Source organism: Hemitrygon akajei, chromosome 23 (genome assembly GCF_048418815.1).
Source record: "Hemitrygon akajei chromosome 23, sHemAka1.3, whole genome shotgun sequence".
Taxonomy (NCBI): domain Eukaryota; kingdom Metazoa; phylum Chordata; class Chondrichthyes; order Myliobatiformes; family Dasyatidae; genus Hemitrygon; species Hemitrygon akajei.
Genome location: NC_133146.1, coordinates 56933550 through 56953866, shown reverse-complemented (window position 1 = coordinate 56953866; position 20317 = coordinate 56933550). Strand labels below are relative to the sequence as shown.

The 20317-nt window shown below is 40.7% G+C and overlaps 1 protein-coding gene across 4 annotated transcripts in view; it reads right to left on the bottom strand.

Moving 5' to 3' along the window:
* Window positions 1-1081: 1081 nt before the first annotated feature.
* Window positions 1082-20317, bottom strand: part of LOC140715474 (EF-hand calcium-binding domain-containing protein 6-like) — a 74276-nt gene continuing 55040 nt past the window's right edge. For 2 of the 4 annotated variants that reach the window (XM_073027718.1, XM_073027722.1), the window contains 11 exons: window positions 19420-19565; window positions 18625-18821; window positions 18312-18419; window positions 17369-17434; window positions 15946-16056; window positions 11618-11720; window positions 7918-8042; window positions 7565-7808; window positions 6148-6317; window positions 2542-2701; window positions 1082-1428 (listed from right to left, as the gene is read on the bottom strand). In XM_073027718.1, the coding sequence (XP_072883819.1) occupies window positions 1210-1428; window positions 2542-2701; window positions 6148-6317; window positions 7565-7808; window positions 7918-8042; window positions 11618-11720; window positions 15946-16056; window positions 17369-17434; window positions 18312-18419; window positions 18625-18821; window positions 19420-19565 (1649 nt within the window). In that variant the 3' untranslated portion in view covers window positions 1082-1209. The remainder of the gene's footprint in view (window positions 1429-2541; window positions 2702-6147; window positions 6318-7564; window positions 7809-7917; window positions 8043-11617; window positions 11721-15945; window positions 16057-17368; window positions 17435-18311; window positions 18420-18624; window positions 18822-19419; window positions 19566-20317) is intronic. The other 2 variants (XM_073027720.1, XM_073027721.1) reach the window with 2 other exon arrangements.

Here is a 20317-nt window from a genome sequence, read left to right as displayed (position 1 = left end):
TGTGGAGCAGAGGGCTAAGCATACATCATTGAAGTGCACCTGTGTTGATTGGCAGTGAGGAAGATGGCACTCAAAACAAAGATTTTCAATGTACCTCAGAACAAGATCATACCATGTTGTAAAATTAGTCAGGTCTATCATAGGTACTAGCCTCCGTAGTATCCAAGACATCTTCAAGGAGTGGTACCACAGAAAGGCCGCATTCATCATTAAGGTCCCTCATCACCCAGGACATGCCCTCTTCTCATTGCTACCATCAGGTAGGAGGTACAGAAGCCTGAAGACACACAAGGCAATGATTCAGGAACAGCTTCTTCCCCTCTGCCATCCGATTTCTGAATGGACATTGAACCCATGAACACTACCTCACTACTTCTTTTACTTTTATTTTTGCTCTACTTAAATAATTTAACAATTTAATATATATATTTGCAGTAATTCACAGTTTTTCTATTACTATGTATTACATTGTACTGCTGCCGCAAAGACAACAAATTTCACGACATATGATGATGATATTAAACCTGATCCTGAGTCTAAATGTGGCAATAATACACCAATTTACTGATCTACCTAAATGCTCTGCCCTTTTGGCATTAGCCTGCTTGTCCTGCCCTGAAAATTTTTGGCTTGCTTATTTAGAGTAGAATAAAGAGAATACAACATTGAACCAGCAAAGCGCACCAATGGTCATACACTCCATAATGTTTTGGCATAGTGAACTCTTTACATCTTGGTCAACAATCTCCCTCGTGATCCATGTTGATCATAAGGTCCATTCTTTCTATAACTTAATGCCATATAATCCACCATCCACTCCAGCCGCTGTTTCTGTATCCACTCTCCCCTATACCCACCAGCACAGGGAGAACACACATCTCCATATAGATCACACACAATGTCAGCATCGAACCTGTGCTCCTGGCGCTATCAGGAGAGCCTCTACTGTGTTATGCACATTGTCAATCCAAAAATATTTCTTGGATTAAATTAATTTCTTTCACATTAAATTATCAGCAAACTGCAGTTGTTAGAAAGAGTCCAAAAGACCTCAGAAATAAATGATTTTCTTAAGCCTTTATTAATTCTTCTGTAACATTTAGGAGGATTAAAAATTCCAAGTAAAATTTCAATAGTACTTGAGCTTAGTACTGTGGAATCTATCACATTACCAACAAAAACACACAGAACAATTAAAATGAATTGTGTTTATGGAGTCTTGTAAATTTTGTTGATAAGTTTTGAATATTTAATTTTACCAACCATATCTTCATCATATTTTGACATTAACTGGTATATTTCCTCTTCATCCAACACTATATTACAGAGTTGAAGAACAGATTGAAATTCAGGCAGCGTAAGAAATCCAGTACTAGCACAATCCAGTTTTTTACAGACTCTGTCCAATGTTTTCCAGTTGCCGGCTAACTGCAGGGAAAGCAGAAGGAAATCTTAGTAACAAGCAGAGGATTCAGGTATCCACCCTTAATAGGTTATCAAAATATTTTAAAACCATTTTAAATCATTGGAATGAAAAAAAACTGGCAACAGCCAGAAACATCTCTATTTTTCAGATTTCTGATTTTCTCTTACCAAATTGATGCTTTGCTTGAAACAAACAAAACTACTTAGTCCATTTTTTCTCCATCCTGATATTTATTTATTGAGACACATTGTGGAATAAGCCCTTCTGGCCCTTCAAACCACGCCACCCTGCAAATCCCCAATTTAATTCTAACCTAATCGTGGGACAACTTACAATTAACCTACTGACTTATACGACTTTGGACTGTGGGAGGAAACTGGAGCACCCGGAGGAAACCCATGTGGTCATGGGGAGAACATACAATCTACTTACAGGCAGTGGCAGGAATTGAACCTGGGTCACTGGTTCTGTAAAGTGTTGTGCTACCCACTAGACTACCATACCACCCATATATTACAGTAATCTAGATAGCACTGGATTCAATTCAGATGTGCAGAAGTCAAGTATTATTATTGCTGGGGACACAAAATTCTGAAGATGCTGGAATCTGAAGCAGAAAGTAGGCTCCTGAATGAATTTAGCGGGCTATACAAAATATGTGATGGGAAATAGAGTCTGTTATTTCAGGACTGATGAATGTTCTCAATCCTGAACGTCACCTGTCCATTTCCCTCACAGACACTGCCTGACCCGCTGACTTGCTGAATTAAGCTCTCATTTTACTATTGTTATAGATGAATTTGAAAACATGCTAGGGTTACAATTGCAGGTGTATAAAATGGCTTACATCTTGCTATTTCAGAGGTGATCATTTTAGCTCAGTTTCAATCACAGAACTAGAATGTTGAACTTTCAGCTAGATATGACAAGTCTTTTAATATTTCGACTGTGGTCTTTTTGCACAATTTAGTGATTAAAGCTGCATAGCTTCAAATCCAAAGTACAATTCTGTTGGAATTTGTCACCTGCTGTGAACCTGTTGACAATTCCTTGCTTGATACCACATGTAATTGCCAAGATAGTCAACCGAAGGACACTGATAATCCCTCTATTACCTTCCTTCGAAGTTTTTCTGTAATGGTACCCAGGCCTTTATGCACAGATTCCGTGTACACTGCAATCTCTGGCTGCATCTGCTTTTGGGCTTTTGAGTTGTCAAGCCTGAATGATCTCCTTCGATCTTCAAAAGGCTGGAGAAACTCGACATAAGAGATCCTAAACAGAGGGCATGCAATTAATGTAAGGGAAAGTATTGCTAACTATTGCTAAGTAAAAGTATTACTTCATACTGCATGAAATCACCAAAGCTGTTAATTGCATTTGTTATTGCAACAACTGGAGATGGATTTGGATGCACTGTTGGTTATTAAGACACTGAGGACCTTGCTGTGAACAGAATTGTGTTTCAGTATTAGGAAATAATTCATCCCGTTACATAAGGAGACATTTAATCCACCACATGGATTTGTTATTTTATTCATTTATTGAGATGCAGCGCAGAATCTCGGTCCTTCGAGCCACGCCAGCTAGCAATCCCCTGATTTCATCCTAGCCCAATCACGGGACAATTTACAATGACCAATTAACCTATCAACCAGTATGTCTTTGGACTCTGGGAGGAAACCAGAGCATCTGGAGGCAACCCAAATGGTCACAGGGAGAACGTGCAAACTCCTTACAGACAACGGTTGGAATTGAACCACGGTCACTGGTGCTGCAAAGCGTTGTGCTAACCACTACACTACCATGCTGCTGTCGACTACTAGTTTTATCTGGTTTGCCACACCAGCTGCCCAATTATCGTATACCAAACATAGAACAGTACAGGAAAAGGCCCTTTGGCCCACAATGTTGGGCAGAACCAAATAATATCAAGGCTATACCAAGGCTCCCTTGAAAAGTTAAGCCCTAAGAAGGTATTTATGGTTCAATCTGGAGTGCTGTACATTTTAAGCAAATTTCTAGCCAAAAGCCTTATGGGTATTCTTTGGTTTACCAATAACCGTATCAAACATTCCTGGAATTGTTTGAACTTCTCTTTCTGGTGAGCAATAGAAACAGTAACCTTATTTGCAGTCAACGTCAGTCTGACAAACCTCAGTTGTACTCATCTCTACATCTACAACAACTGAGGTTAAATCTTACATTTTTGGGCACTTTTGAGCCAAGATGGCGGCGCGACACAGCTTGCAGCGGCCACTCTGGAGCTGATATGTTATTTGTGAAGCGGGGTGCCATGCGCAATCCTAATCTGATGAAAAACGGACGTGGGAGCACGGAGGAACATTGGGAAATCTCCAGGAAGGCCCTCTTTGCTGCTGCTGCTGCTGTGAGGTCTGGGTCTCTGCTGAGAAGAACAGGCCCCCAGTCCTCGGGGTCGCATTGCCGGTGGCCGTTGGTTGGGGCATCTTAATACGCTCGGAGAAGCTGTGCTGGAGGGGATGGCCGGAGGCTTGGAGGTTCGACAGACACGGAGTCCGCTGCGGTCGGGGCGTTTTCAGTGTGTGCTGTGTCTGCGAGGCTGGGTTCGACAAAGCTTTCATTGTGTGCTGCGTCTGCGAGGCTGAGTCGGGCGGCGCCGTGGAAGTCCATAGCGGGGGTATTCCCTTCTGCCGCCTGCGTGGGATGACGAGTCTATCAGGACCCTGAGGACTTGTGGAAACTGTGTGGTGGTTTCTTTCAAACTTATAGTCTTTTAACATCTTTGGACTATTTTTACTGTGCCCATGGTGTGTTTTTTTTTTATCAATTATGCTATTGTTTGCACTGTTGTAACTATATGTTGTAACTATGTGGTTTTGTGCAGGTCTTGTAGCTTTAGTTTTTGATCTTGTTTTGTCTGGTGGGTTTGGAGCTCCTTTCTGGGAAACGAGCTAAGATGGTAGCGCGATATTAATACACAACAGCCTCTCCGGACTCTGGATTGGGGATTGCCAAATGTTATGTGGATTTTCTGGTGTGGTCTTTGTCGTGTGCTTTTGTGATATAATTCTGGAGGAACGTTGTCGCATTTTTTAACTGCATTGCATTTGTGGTTTCTAACTGACAATAAACTGAATCTGAATCTGACTTAAGAAACTCTAATACTGTTTTCCCAATGTCACAAAAATGTTTGACATTCTCTGTGTTACATTTTTTGCCATGTACTGCCTGTGACATGTTTCTACACTTTGTTTTGAGGTAAAAGCTGGAGTTCCCAACCTTTTTTATGCCATGGTCTCTGAGGGCCTCCATTCGTCAGGGTCGACCCTGGATGTTGTGCGTTAGCCTTCCACGCTTTGCATAAGCCAGTACACAAACAAGCCAGGGCAGTACGATATGGAGAGAAAGCTGCAGTCCCTGTAGCAGTCTTCCCCTCTCCACGCACCTGATAAATCCAAAGGAATGGCAGAGACCAACACAGTTTGGAACCAGCAGCATTGCAGGAGTTGCCAGTCAGCGTTGAACTCAATGTAGGACTGCCTTAGGGACTCCAGCTTCAAATTTTTCCCTTGGGGGTTTACTCCCAAAGCCTTCCCCATGAGTGGGTATAGCTGCAAGGCAGCAGAGGTTTGAGATCAGAGTTTCCCTTCTCCTAGGTGAGCTGTCAACCATGGCTGACAGGCCCCATCTACTGAAGCAACTGGTTTTAAGGTGACAGGAACCCGCCTTTGCCCCTTCTGTCGATAGAAATGGTTCTGCCGGGCTTAGCAGCTAATCAGCACATGAAGGCCAGGAGGTGGACGGTTGTCAGAGGCTCTTTGAGATGCACGCCATTGGGAGCATTTAATAGGTAGTGGGAGCTTATCCCCACTACCTCCCCCGGCTATGACAACTTAAGGAACCTATGCCAAGGGGACCCCTACCATCTTCCGAGGGGTCAGTGGAACAACCTGCCCTAAAGGCTCAAAAGCATTTTGCAGCTAGCATGCAACATTCATGATCAACCTTGACCAATGGAGGGCCTCAGAGACCATGGCATAAAAAAAGGTTGGGAACCCCTGCTTTACAGAGGATCACTGGCAATTTTGACTATGGACAGAACGCCACATTCATTGAATCAGAGCCTTGTGATGTTGAGTTTGTTGTTTTGCAGTAGCTGTACAGTAGAAAGACATAAAAATTACTATAAATTACAAAATAAACAGTGCAATAAAAAGGAATAACAAGGTAGTTTTCATGAATACAGGTGACAACACTTCTTTGGTGGATCTCTATTGGACACCCATATCGGTGGGTGGTGGGGTCTCTACCAATGGAGGGGTAAGGTGCTCCTTCCCTCTGCCAGCCTGTAGGCCACCCTTGGGCAAGGTGTAGCACCTGCTTAGCCCTCTGGTCAGGGTCACATGAAGCCATGGGAGCAGGTGGTGGATGGTCGTATGAGCAGCCGGTGCATATCATAAGTCCTGGTTACATGGCCACTGACACCAGACAGACAATCTCTGAAGAGTATTAATAATAGCTGGGGTCACCCATCTTGTAAAGACACTGCCCAGAACAAGGTAGTGGCAAGCCATTTCTGTAGAGAAATTTGCAAAGAACAATCACAGGCATGGAGACCATGATCGCCCATGTTGTACGAAACGGCACATAATGATGATGATATTAATGCAATCTGACTGTTCTGGTGTAAGCCATGTGAGGAAATATATTTTAAAATCAACCAGTGAAGATTTACTAACCGGTCCTGCCCATGGTCAAACTTGCTGGTGATCGTCTCACAGGCCTGATCATTCAGTGCCACACAAAGGTCCATGAGGACGTCTTTGAATTCTTCTTTGCTAACAAAACCAGTATTAAATTGATCCAACTCACGAAAGCTTGTCCAAAGATCATTCAGCAAGAGCTGAACCTAAGATAAGACAGTAATTTTCAGAGTTCAAAGTAGATCTATTATCAAAATACATATATGTCACCATAAGTACCATCTAAAAGAGTCAGACTCTGTGATAAGATTGCTGCAGTGTGATGTCTGCAATCCCACAGACAGAGCACACTAATGACTAATCTTTAGGTCTGCATGTGTTGCATTGGGCACAAAACCAACTGTCAACAAGAGGATGAAACAGAACAACTATTGAGATCGAAATAGGATGGGGTTTACGAGGCTCAGGAAAGTGTCTAACTTACAGTAGGCAAAGTCTATTTTTGTTAAACTAGTCCACAACTTTCACAGTAAAACCCTAGATCAGGGCTTCCCAACCTGGGGTCCACGGAATCTTTGCTTAACAGTATTGGTCCATGGCATAACAAACCCCTGCTCTAGAGAGTGTTACTGAACAGCAGGACATAGGAATACAGAGACATGGTTCCTTGATGGTGAAGAAACACGTAAACCTCCGGCTCTCATCAGTCAGGGCATGGAGTGTAAAGGACGGGATGTTGTGTTGCAATTGTACAGTCTTTACCGAGGCTGTACTTGGAGTATTGCATTCAGTTTTGGTCACCCTGTTACAGGAATGATGTCATTAGCTGGAAAGACTGCAAAGAGGATTTATGAGGATGTTGCCAGGCCTTAGCTATAGGGAGGGGTTGGACATACAAGTGTAGGAGTCAGAGGATAGCCTTACAGTGGTGTATGAAATCATGAGGGCAAAGAAAGGGATTTACCCCACAGTCCACAGACGTTCTGGTTGGTAGGTGAATTGGTCATTGTAAATTGTCCTGTGATTAGGCCAAGGTTAAACTGGGGAATTGCTGGGGCAGGCGTGGCTGTAAGGGCTGGATGGGCCTATTCCATGCAGTATCTCATTTAATAAATAAACAAACAGATAAACAAACAAACAAATAAATGAATGAATGGTGGGAACCCCTGCTATACAACTGCCAGGACAGAATGCAGATTCTAATTTTCAATAAAAGGTAATGACATGACCATCTAAACAATGAAGTAAATGGATGCTTTCTCCTGACTATTATGGTATCCATTTTTGTTGTTTATTTTCTTGAGCCCAGATGCATTCTGATTGAATAATAAAAGTATTCCACAATATTCCCAATATTCTGCAATATTTCATAAAAGTAACAAATAAAATTATGCACAAATTAACCATAATGAATGTAATGCATTTGAATTTCTTAATTTAATTATTACTCAACCTTGGCTTGCAGGTTATTCTCAATGATGTCAGTGTCACAGTTCAGCTTTTTGGATCGTATCAGAAAGTCGCTGTCACCTTTAACTGGTGGATATAATTTTGCATTTGGGAAACAAGCTGACTTAGGTGAGAAGCCAAAGTGACGAACAAACTGACAGAAATCCAAAGTATTGTTCTGGCTGGTAATTAAGGAGCTCCAGAGCATACTGATTTCACCTCGAGAGATTGGCGGGTGAATGTCGAACCTGTGGAAGATGATACTCTGTGAGCAATTTACTGAAAAGAAAGCCTGTGGCTGTGAAATGTGCATTTCTGTTAACTATATCAAAATACAAAAAGACAAGACTCCTTAACTGTTTCAATAGCTGGTACATTGATTCAGGAGAAAGCTGCTTTGTGTTCATTGTATCCAGCTTATTAAAGCTATCTTCCACCATTCCATAATGCTTCTTCAAGAGATTCTGTATAATTTTTGTGATCTAATGGAGGAATAAATTTAGAAATGTTGCTGAAATAAAATAGCATATTAACTCTACACCTTCCCCTTTTTTCCCCTCCAATCCTGCTGAAGGATTTCAGCCCAAAACATCCACTGTTTACTCTTTTCCATAGATGCTGCCTGGCCTGCTGAGTTCCTCCAGTATTTTGTGTAGCATGTTACAATCTGCATGAGTTCTCAATGCTTTTTAAATTCATACACTCACGAAACCACCTTTGAAAGATATGCCTGCACTTTCTATAATCCAATATTTAACCAAAGGTCCTAAATATTGAGGTATGCTGTAGGAGCTATGTATCTATCTTTTTGTCTGTATTGTACTTTGTGGTGTGTTTATTATGGTCAACTGCCAAGTGGGTTGCAACATGGTAGAAGCAAGTGAGTATAGTTACATATCTGTGTTTTAGATGACAAACCATAAGCCATAGGAGCAGCGTTTGTCAATTCAACCCATCAAGTCTGCTCTGCCATTCCATCATAGGTTTGTTAGTTGTTTTGTCAAATGGAGAGTGAGTAAGCCACGGGGAATGATTTTTTTGTTAATTGTTAACTGGACTGCTTAAATATGTATAGAACACTAATTCTAATTTGCTTAAATACGCTAAGAGCGCATTGGAATACTTATTTAATTGGACAGCTAATTGCACTTAGTATTGGTTGGTTCTATCGCTAATTTAGTCCTGTTAGTCTTTTATCTTTACAATATCATTCGTCTTTGCTGGTTTCATAATAAAGGACCAAATGTTCCTTTTTAGATTTGGAAATTTGTTATTTGGAAATGCGTCATACAGTGTTGACAGGTTCAGTCGCTCAGCAACTTAGGTTTGTTTTCCAGTAACCACTGCAGTGTGCATTGTCACAAATATTTACAGTAACCGCTACAGCGTGCATTGTCACAAATATTTACAGTAACCGCTACAGCGTGCATTGTCACAAATATTTACAGTAACCGCTACAGCGTGCATTGCCACAAATATTTACAGTAACCACTGCAGTGTGCATTGCCACAAATATTTACAGTAACCGCTACAGCGTGCATTGTCACAAATATTTACAGTAACCGCTACAGCGTGCATTGCCACAAATATTTACAGTAACCACTGCAGTGTGCATTGTCACAAATATTTACAGTAACCACTGCAGCGTGCATTGTCACAAATATTTACAGTAACCGCTACAGCGTGCATTGTCACAAATATTTACAGTAACCACTGCAGTGTGCATTGCCACAAATATTTACAGTAACCGCTACAGCGTGCATTGTCACAAATATTTACAGTAACCGCTGCAGTGTGCATTGTCACAAATATTTACAGTAACCGCTACAGCGTGCATTGTCACAAATATTTACAGCAACCACTACAGCATGCATTGTCACAAATATTTACAGCAACCACTACAGTGTGCATTGTCACAAATATTTACAGCAACCACTACAGCGTGCATTGTCACAAATATTTACAGCAACCACTACAGTGTGCATTGTCACAAATATTTACAGCAACCACTACAGCGTGCATTGTCACAAATATTTACAGCAACCACTGCAGTGTGCATTGTCACAAATATTTACAGCAACCACTACAGCGTGCATTGTCACAAATATTTACAGCAACCACTACAGTGTGCATTGTCACAAATATTTACAGCAACCACTACAGCGTGCATTGTCACAAATATTTACAGCAACCACTACAGTGTGCATTGTCACAAATATTTACAGCAACCACTACAGCGTGCATTGTCACAAATATTTACAGCAACCACTACAGTGTGCATTGTCACAAATATTTACAGCAACCACTGCAGTGTGCATTGTCACAAATATTTACAGCAACCACTACAGTGTGCATTGTCACAAATATTTACAGTAACCACTGCAGTGTGCATTGTCACAAATATTTAATTGTCCATTGTAAGGTTAACATTAAGATGTTCTGTGTGGCCAGAATTTCTTCAAACTTACAAAGTTGTGCAGCTGAATTATATATAGTTATGATGAAAATGAATATTTCTTTAGCTTATTAGGAAGTTAATCCACTTGTGCAAAAATATTGAGAAATTGAGATCTATCTAAAGAGCTTATCAATTTCCTTCAATAACTCTCCACCACTGAGTCAATTTAATAAATGGACACACACTCTTCGAATAAAACCTCGTCTTACAGGAATGTGTACTGAGAAACTGGAAGCATACAGTTAGCAAGGCTTCATCTAATGGATTTATGGAGCTTATCTGAACATAAAATATACTTGGATACTGGGCACTCTGAGGTGATACCCATCATAATAGACTTGTTGAATAAGATCATAATTTGTACAAATCGAATAAAGATAGTATGTGATGGAGAGTGCTTTGTAAATGGACTCAGTACACATACACACACACACACACACACACACACACACACACACACACACACACACACACACACACACACACACACACACACACACACACACACACACACACACACACACACACACACACACACACACACACACACACACACACAAAACCCCTTGTCATTCTGCTGCCGTTATGCTGAATGTGCACACCACAAGGTTTTTCCCTGGTATATTTGATGCACCATCAATAACTCTCGCTGAGACGTGAAGTCGAGATATCGGCTTTTACTGACTGGAAGAAAGAACAAGCAGTAGTTGACCACCATACTACATCCTGGAGAATGAGGCCAGGCTCAGGCCTCAATTGCCTTTATACAGGGGTCTGTGGGAGGAGCCACAGGAGCAGTCAGCAAGGGGCGTGTCCAGACAGGTATATGTAGTTCACCACAATATTCTTACAATGGGGCCTAAAGGGTTGGCTTTCTGGTGCCTTTCCCGCCATACATGGTGGAATATTCTTTTTCTTTAATAATGGGGATGTGTAAATGTGTACTGTATGTGTTGTTTGTATACTGTAGATATTCCTGTTTATTTTATAATATGACTGTAACTACATTGTGGGGTGCATCATATTCTGCTTCATGTGGCATGCTATTGCCTAGTGCCTAAAAATTGGTGTGGTTTGCTCTCAGTAGGGGAGGGAGGGAGGGAGGGAGGGAGAGAGGGAGAGAGAGGGGGAGAGAGATAGAGAGATATATTGGGCTTCTAGGAGTTCACACTGGACAAAGTATGGAGCTGGTATTGGATTTTCTGGCCGATAACTTTTTGTAAATATCAGTAGTTTTTGAATAAACTTTTCTTGGGCTTCCCGCTGGGTACAGGTATCGATTTTAATTGATGTTTCAATGACAAACTCTGTCATCTTCATCAGGGATGATTGGCCGTTTCCTTTTAGCTGTTTTCACTAATTTCTGTAAGTTTGATGTTTTGACGCACACAAGAGTGCTAAATGATTCCAGCCATCTTTTCTTTGCTTACAACCCACATATCATAATAACATCGTATAAAACAGGGTTTCCCAACTTTTTTAACGCCATGGACCCCTACCATTAACCGAGGGGTCTCTGGACCCCAGGTTGAGAACCCCTGGTATAAAATGATACAAAATATCAACATGCAGCCCAGGAAGCGAAAGCTCAGGTCCTACCCGATCTGTGGTTCTTGATGAACTATGCTCCTTCTTCATTGGCTGTTCCTTGCTGAGGTTCGTCATCATGGACTTGTCACCCAAAAGACTCTTTGCTCCTTTGCTACAATGCAACCAAGGCACATGTCTTACAATGTGATATGAATTTACAAGAAGTTGCAATAACATGTATGGTTTATTTCTAAAGATTAAATATCAGCTTTATTTTTCATATGTGTATCGAAGCATCGAAACCGCAGTGAAACGCGTGTTTAAGTCAACAACCATTGGAGGATGTGCTGGGGGCAGCCTCCAAGTGTCACCATGCTTCCAGTGCCAAAATAGCATGCCCGCAACATATTAACCCCAACCCATAGTGTTTGGAACATGGGAGGAAATCAGAGCACCCGGAGGAAACCCGGGAGAACGTGCAAACTCCTTCCAGACAGTGGTGGGAACTAACTCCCAATCCTTGGCACCATAGAGCATTACATTAACTGCTACACCCCTGTTTTAGCTTAATCTAGAGTAGATAGGAGAGTTATAAAATAAATTGTCTTGTTAGCTTTTATATTTCCTGTGGCCATATTGCCTTTGCAATGAAACAGTCCCATTGGTCCCAGTCACCCTAATGCAAAAACTATTCATCAAACATGAACCCAAAGTTCCACTCAAAACTATTGGCAAGATCAATATTTAATTTTGACACATGAACTTCATCAAAGCCAGCTGTCTAGTATTCAGGAGTAGCAAACTTTACTAATGTTGCCTCTTACCTAGGTTTGCTAAGGCTAATTTATAGAACATTTACCATCTCTTAGCAATCCTGGGTGTCACATTCTCAGCATCATTTAAAGTTGGCTAGAAATAATCAAATGTATACAGAACAATGCAAAAGTCTTAGTTTTATATATAGATAAATAGATGGAGTGCCCAAGACTTTTGCACAGTACTGTTTTTGTCTACATGGAGCAGAGGGAGAATATGTAAATCTGGTGGGAACAAAGGAAGTTTGGAAGGCGTGGGTAGAGCACCACAGGAGGGGTGTGGAACAAGTGGCAGAGAAGTAGTCCCGGGCAAGGGTGGGGCAAATGCAGACAACACCCAGCCCTGAGGCACTAGATAATTTGAATTGAAACAATTGGTTTATTGATCATTACAGAATGTCTCTCTGGTGCTTTCTGCTCCCTCCCCTCTCCCTTCCTCTTTTCCCAACCATCATTCCCCTCTTCCTGCCCCCTTCCCACTCTCAGTTCACAATAGAGACACATATCAGTATCAGGTTTATCATCACTCACATATGCCATAAAATTTGTGGGTTTTTTGCACCAGTAGCACAATGCAATATATAAAATTACTACTGTACTGTATTTAATGATTAGAATCTTTTTTAAAAAATGAACTATAGGGTAAATCAGGGGGAGATTTGTTAACATTTGGAATATGTGGTTAAATCAATCAGTTATTCCGCTTCTTGAACTACATCAGTACCTTGCCATTGGATGGGCTTTTAAACTTAATACTCAGACATCACACTGTTTCATTGACCCACTCACTAATCACACCAGAAGGAGAGTTCTAGTGTAGATGATCTATTAATAGAGAAATGATGCAGCCATTTGGTACTGGAAAGTGAGGAGTTCCATTACTCCACACCAGGCTTACTTCCCTAACAGGAAAATAGCCACTCACAGGAGACCTTGCCCACGCCCAGGATTACGGCTGCACAGGTGGAAGGTCAACTGAGGAAGATCTGTACCAGCAAGGCGGCGGGACCGGTTGGAGTTTCCCCACGATTACTGAGGGCCTGTGCGACTGAGCTGGGAGAACCACTACAGCGCATCTTCAACATGAGCCTGGAGCAGAGAAGAGTACCCAGACAGTGGAAAACATCCTGTATTGTCCCGGTACCGAAGAAACCACAACCAAAGGAGTTGAATGACTTCAGACCTGTTGCCTTGACGTCGCACGTGATGAAGACCATGGAGCGGCTGATAATACAGAATCTGAGGCCACAAACCAGGCACGCCCGGGATCCTCTTCAGTTTGCGTATAAGGAGAAGGTGGGAGTAGAGGATGCTATCATGTATTTGCTGCACAAATCCCTCTCTCACCTAGATGGGGTCAGTGGTGCTGTGAGGATTACATTCCTGGACTTCTCTAGTGCCTTTAACACCATCCAGCCCAAGATCTTAAGGCACAAACTAATGGAGATGGGAGTAGACTCCCACATGGTGGATTGGATAGTGGACTACTTGACAGATAGACCTCAGTATGTGCGGTTGGGAGACTGTAGGTCTGACACGGTGGTAAGCAGCACAGGAGCACCGCAGGGGACCGTGCTCTCTCCGGTCCTGTTCACCCTGTACACATCAGACTTCCAATATAACTCGGAGTCCTGCCATGTGCAGAAGTTCACTGACAACATGGCCATAGTGGGGTGTGTCAGGAATGGACAGGAGGAGGAGTATAGGAAACTGATACAGGACTTTGTGATATGGTGCAACTCAAACTACCTGCGTCTCAATATCACCAAGACCAAGGAGATGGTGGTGGACTTTAGGAGATCTAGGCCTCATATGGAGCCAGTGATCATTAATGGAGAATGTGTGGAGCAGGTTAAGACCTACAAGTATCTGGGAGTACAGTTAGACGAGAAGCTAGACTGGACTGCCAACACAGATGCCTTGTGCAGGAAGGCACAGAGTCGACTGTACTTCCTTAGAAGGTTGGCGTCATTCAATGTCTGTAGTGAGATGCTGAAGATGTTCTATAGGTCAGTTGTGGAGAGCGCCCTCTTCTTTGTGGTGGCGTGTTGGGGAGGAAGCATTAAGAAGAGGGACGCCTCACGTCTTAATAAGCTGGTAAGGAAGGCGGGCTCTGTCGTGGGCAAAGTACTGGAGAGTATAACATCGGTAGCTGAGCGAAGGGCGCTGAGTAGGCTACGGTCAATTATGGAAAACCCTGAACATCCTCTACATAGCACCATCCAGAGACAGAGAAGCAGTTTCAGCGACAGGTTGCTATCGATGCAATGCTCCTCAGACAGGATGAAGAGGTCAATACTCCCCAATGCCATTAGGCTTTACAATTCAACCGCCAGGAGTAAGATATGTTAAAGTGCCGGGGTTGATTGTATTTAATGTATTTAAGTAAACTACTTAAGAACTTTTTAAAAGCTATTATTAATGCTTTTTGAGAGAGTGATTTAGATGCATATCATATTTTTACTGAGTTAAGTATTGTATGTAATTAGTTTTGCTATAACAAGTGTATGGGACATTGGAAAAAATGTTGAATTTCCCCATGGGGATGAATAAAGTATCTATCTATCTATCTATCTTCTGAATTAAATTTCTCTCAGAATTATTTCCATCTTCTTTGTTTATACTTAGCTTTTCCACCACATCCTCTTTACTTTGCTTACTGACCTAACTTAAAGATGAAGTTCCTGATTTACACTGTGCATGTTTCATTTGGATCACAGTCCGGTTAGTTGAAGACTACCACATTTACCAGTCGCTTGTGTTACTCTGTCGTGAATGCTAAAGCAGCTCAGATACATAGCTGAAATCAAACCATCAATCAAAAGCTGATGGAAGTGCAAGCTGAATGGCACGCTTCAATCATTTGCCACTCACTGCCAAATGCAACCCGTTTGATCATATTGTTTACAGCAGCTGTGGTCCATTCATTTACATAATGGATAGACAATTGATGAATATCAGCAACACACACAGAGCGCTGGGGGAACTCAGCAGGTCAGGCAGCATCTATGGAAGTGAATAAACAGTTGATGTTCCAGGCCGAGATGAGTCTTCAGGATTGGAAAGGAAGGGGGAAGATGCCAGAATAAAAAGGTGAGGGAAGGGGTAAGAGGATAGCTAGAAGGTGATAGGTGAAGCCAGATGGGTGGGAAAGGTCAAGGGCTGGAGAAGAAGGAATCTGATAGGAGGAGAATGGACCATAGGAGAAAGGGAGGGAGAAGGGGACTTGGGGGGGAAGTGAGGGGTAGGTAAGAAGAGGTAAAAGGCCAGAGTGTGGAATAGAAGAAGGAGGGAGGGGGAGGGAAAAGATGACCAGAAGGAGAAATCAATATTCATGCCATCAGGTTGGATGCTACTGAGAGAAAATATGAGGTGTTTCTCCTCCACCTCTTGTGCCAAGATGAGGCCATGGACTGACATTACCAGCTAACCTTCTAAACCTCAATACTGATTAGTGCTTACCAACTGGAATTATTGTAGAAAACTTGATCAATGACTGTTACGTATTATGGATTCTTATGGTCTTAAAATGGAAATACCTTATCTATTTATTAACAGTACTGCTTGCAAAGACCTACTCACCATTTGTCAAACAGGGACATGAATTCAAGATATTTTACATTCCCTTGGTGATCAAGCGGTATCCTATTCTTCAGATAATTCTTTTCTTCATCAGTCATGTTGATACTAAACCTTACATGATAGACATGTATGAGATTATACACTATAGTATTAAAATAAGATGCTATTTTAATCTCCTTACAAAGGTTCATTTCAGTAAAACGCACAAATTATGCCATGTATTTGCAAATCTGTAGCAAAGAAATTTGGACATGTTGATTATTTCTCCTGCTTTGGACAAAAAGAAAATGCCAGAAGAAAAGCTTATCCACTGTTGGTCTATTGCCAATGTATCAGATACTTGCCCATATTTGGGAGCAAGTTTTTCCTTTGGAAAATGAGACATTTCCCAGGAATTCCCCATTTTTCTAACCTCCAGAGCAAATGGCTGAGTCTCAAATATGAACTCTATCCAGCTGGTTCAGGATGTGATCAGCAGAGAAGCAGGAAGTCCTCTTTAGATGAGGAGCATAAACAATTCAAAAAGCCCATATTACATTGTGCAATACCGGCTGTTAATTAAGTATTGAAAGTAAGTCTTAGAGTACATTTGTTAACCAAGTATGTATAGAATATACAACCCCGAGATTCGCCTTCCCACAGGCAGCCACGAAACAAAGAAACACCATGGCACTCTTTCAAAGAGAATGTCAAACACCGAACACACACAAAAAAAGAACTAAGTGCGCAAACAGCAACAAAAAAAAAACCACACAGAATGTAAAACATCAAACAGCAGAGGCCTTGAAACAGTCTAGGAATGTTCATTTTAGTTCATTTTAATTTAGCACTGTGTCATTTGTTGACGAGAGGCAACAGAGCCAGTCTGCCCCGATGAAAATCATGCAAAAATAGCAATAAAAAAGGAGTTGGTCGCTGGCACGGTCTCATCCAGTATTGTTTAATTGATAGTAAACATGTTCAATTTATTCATAATTGTTGGTCCTTATCATTGGAGTTTTACAATCATACTGAATGAAATTTTAAGCAACAAAATGTTACCAGTAATTAGAGTGAGCGATTTTGCCTAAATGAAACAGAAATTGTGTATACAAATTTGCAGTTTATAATTCATTGATGCAAAATTAATATTAGAGTTTATTAACATAATGCCTATAATTTATTAAAGATTATTAACCATTCATCAGTTGGTAAAGCTGGCCGGTGGTGTAGTGACATCTGTACAGGACTTTGAGGCAAGTGGTCCCAGGTTCAAATCCAGCCAGCTCCTAGTACGCTTTCCACTGGTGCTGAGTTGAGCATCGAGCTAGCAACCCAGCCTCGTAAAACAGATAAATTGCTAAAGATGCAGCAAGTTTGTCACCCGATGCACCAGTGAGGCATGGAGGACATTACATTTGTATCAGGTGGTATGATTATTTACCTGCTGTTTAAGACTGACCAGAAGTCCTGCTGGCTGATTACATCTAGCTTCTTGTTGTCAATTTTACTGCAAAATAAGATAATACAGCGGTCTTATTTGTTAGTAAAATGCATGTAATATCCTACTACGTAATCGCGTGATACCTGACATCATGTTACTTTTGCAGTACCCTTTGTGTTAGAATGTCACCATCAAAACTTCATGCTGTGTTTGCTGAATGGTACACTGGCAAGTGTTCCATCTTTTGGAAAAATATTACACCAGCCTGTAGGAGCCACATCTATGTGTGTTTATTATGTTTATTATGGTAACTAGTCAAATGAGTGGGACTGTGGTAAAGGTGAAGGGAATAAACTACGCCTTCATGCTTTGTTAGTCATAGTTTGTTTGTAGCTGGGTCATTCAACAATGCTCAATTTCACTTAGCTGATACTTGGGTGCCCTTTAGTTTTGTCGCTTCAAGATTATATGTTTGCTAATTGCCAATAAACAATCGAATGCATATCCTCAACTTTTGAAGCAATCATTATTGGAGTGAGGACATGTCAAGCAAGTATAACAAATCCATAGGATCGCCAGCAGTGGCCGCTGGTTTGGTTTAGCCGCTACACAACTCATATCTGACAATATAGAGAGATGTAAAAAACATCCCATCACAATATTCATGGGAGAGCAAGAAAACTTCTGCTGTTCCTGTCATCGGCCATTCCACAGCCAATACCAGTAATCCAGATTAACTGGCCACTTAACTCATTGCTCATTTTGGAATCTTGGTACTTATAATTTTTTTTTTGCAATATTAACAACTGTGATTCTACTTAAAAACAATTAACAGTGAAACAACTTAGGATCTCCTGAAGATGTTATCGATACAACATACAATATACTACAATGTTTTTCTGATCAGTTCAGGATAGCTATGAGTGAGATAACATTAACTTACTGAAAAAGTCCTAAAAGGGTAAGGAATTCATAATGCAAAAGATTCATTAGTTTTGCTTCCAAAGCAGTCACTGAGGATTGTGAGCCATAACTGCTGAGTTTATTAAATCTGTGTGGAATAATAGAGAGTTATTAAAAACATCAAAGACACAACTCATCCTGCAATAATTTCACAGGAATTACTGCATGAAGTCACTGTATAATTTCAATACTCAGATTAATCACTATATACAACTTCACTTATCAGAGACAAATCCTAGAATGATTAAAATGAAAGACTTATCTGTGTTTGCCTGACTCCTCATTAATCTTACCTATGATTTTCATCAGTTATAATCCTGTGAGGAATCCCGTTTTTACTTCTGTCTTGGAAATTGTGAAGAAATTCTACATAATTTACATTTGGTGCAACTTCTTGAAGGCCGCAACGCACAAGGAAAGTATTTAATTGATCTTCTTTGAGTCGCAGGTCAAATTTTTTCAGGACACGCAAGAAGTTTTCCCTGGTTACCTTGATACAAAATAGTAACAATTTTATCAGAATTGCACAAGGATTTCACTGTAATTTGCCTCTGCCCTATATTAATTTCAAGAACTTTAACTTTGTTGCAACTGGATTCTAACCAAGATTTGTATATTTTGTTTCCAAAAGTAAGCTTCATTTAAATTGTATTAAGAGTACATTAAAGATCATCTTGATACCAGCTGTAGATGATCTGACTGCATTTTAACAAATACTGTTGCATTTAAGCAGTGAAAAATCATTTTTCCAACACTCTCCCATAAAGAATGCCTTTTATTTTTTTCTACTCTATAACACTATGAAATTATGCTATTAAATCTAGACTCTGTTCTAATGTTACACAAAAATTGGAATTATGACCTTTTGGCATGTTCTGCTGTGAACTGAAAGAAACTATGATTTCTAGATAGGACCACTGAGGTTTATTATCTCTTCCCCTCAATACTGACATACAAAGGCCTTTGCAACAAAATACTATTACAAAGACAAACAGGAAAAGAAAACTGCCTGAGAACAAACTATAACTTTGAGTGATTATTGTACTTTTACCAAGATAAATGTCAAGAACTTCTGTGTGCATTGTTACCTTTCCAGAATTGTCTTGGTCATAGTAACAGAACTCAGTCTTCATGCTTTTGAAACCTTCTCTAAATTTTTCCTTCAACCAGTTCTCAATGTCCAGTGTCAGCTTCCTCTCTCTTTCTGCTTTGGTTGGGTTTCTAGCAGAGAACCCTATATTTGAATGTGAAAAATTATCAATTATTAAAATAAAATTCAGTTTGGCAATGCTATTGAATTTTTCCCATTTGGCACACGTATCGGTGTACTTTGAAATGCATCCAAATCATGTTTACCTTTAATATCAACTGGCAAAGTTTTTAAAATACTATAAGTATTTGAAATCTTGAAATTGACTTAGTTATGCATCAAGTTAAGTACACACACCCCAATTACTTTTTGACTTGGCATTAACCAAATTAAGCTCTCACATCCTCCAAGCTGCCGTCTCAACCTTACACACAAACAAAGTGAAATATTGTCAGTCAAAATATGACATCATTGGTCAAAATTAGACATAGCTGGTCAAAATGAGACATTGTTGGTCAATGCTCTCACATCCTCCAAGCTGGTATCTTAACCATACATGCAAAGTAAATGAGGATTTGTTGGTCATAATATTATTTAAGATTTTACAATATTTATCTTTATTTCCACATCTAATTTTCACATTAATCCGGACAGGAGAGCACTTAGTTCCATGGGACTGATTGAAACGGAGGGAAAGTGAGTTAAGTTGAAAGTGAGGTCTTATTACCATGGGACTTACAGCTGGGCAGAGGAGACACTTTCTTGCAGTTTAGAGGAACCTCATCTACCTACACAAGTCAGTTTCTGATCATGTAAATGTTATTCTAAGCCATGGGCACTCTCCGCAACATCCAAATCCTAAGCAGGCAGAAGAGAGAAAATCTTCAGGATGCTCA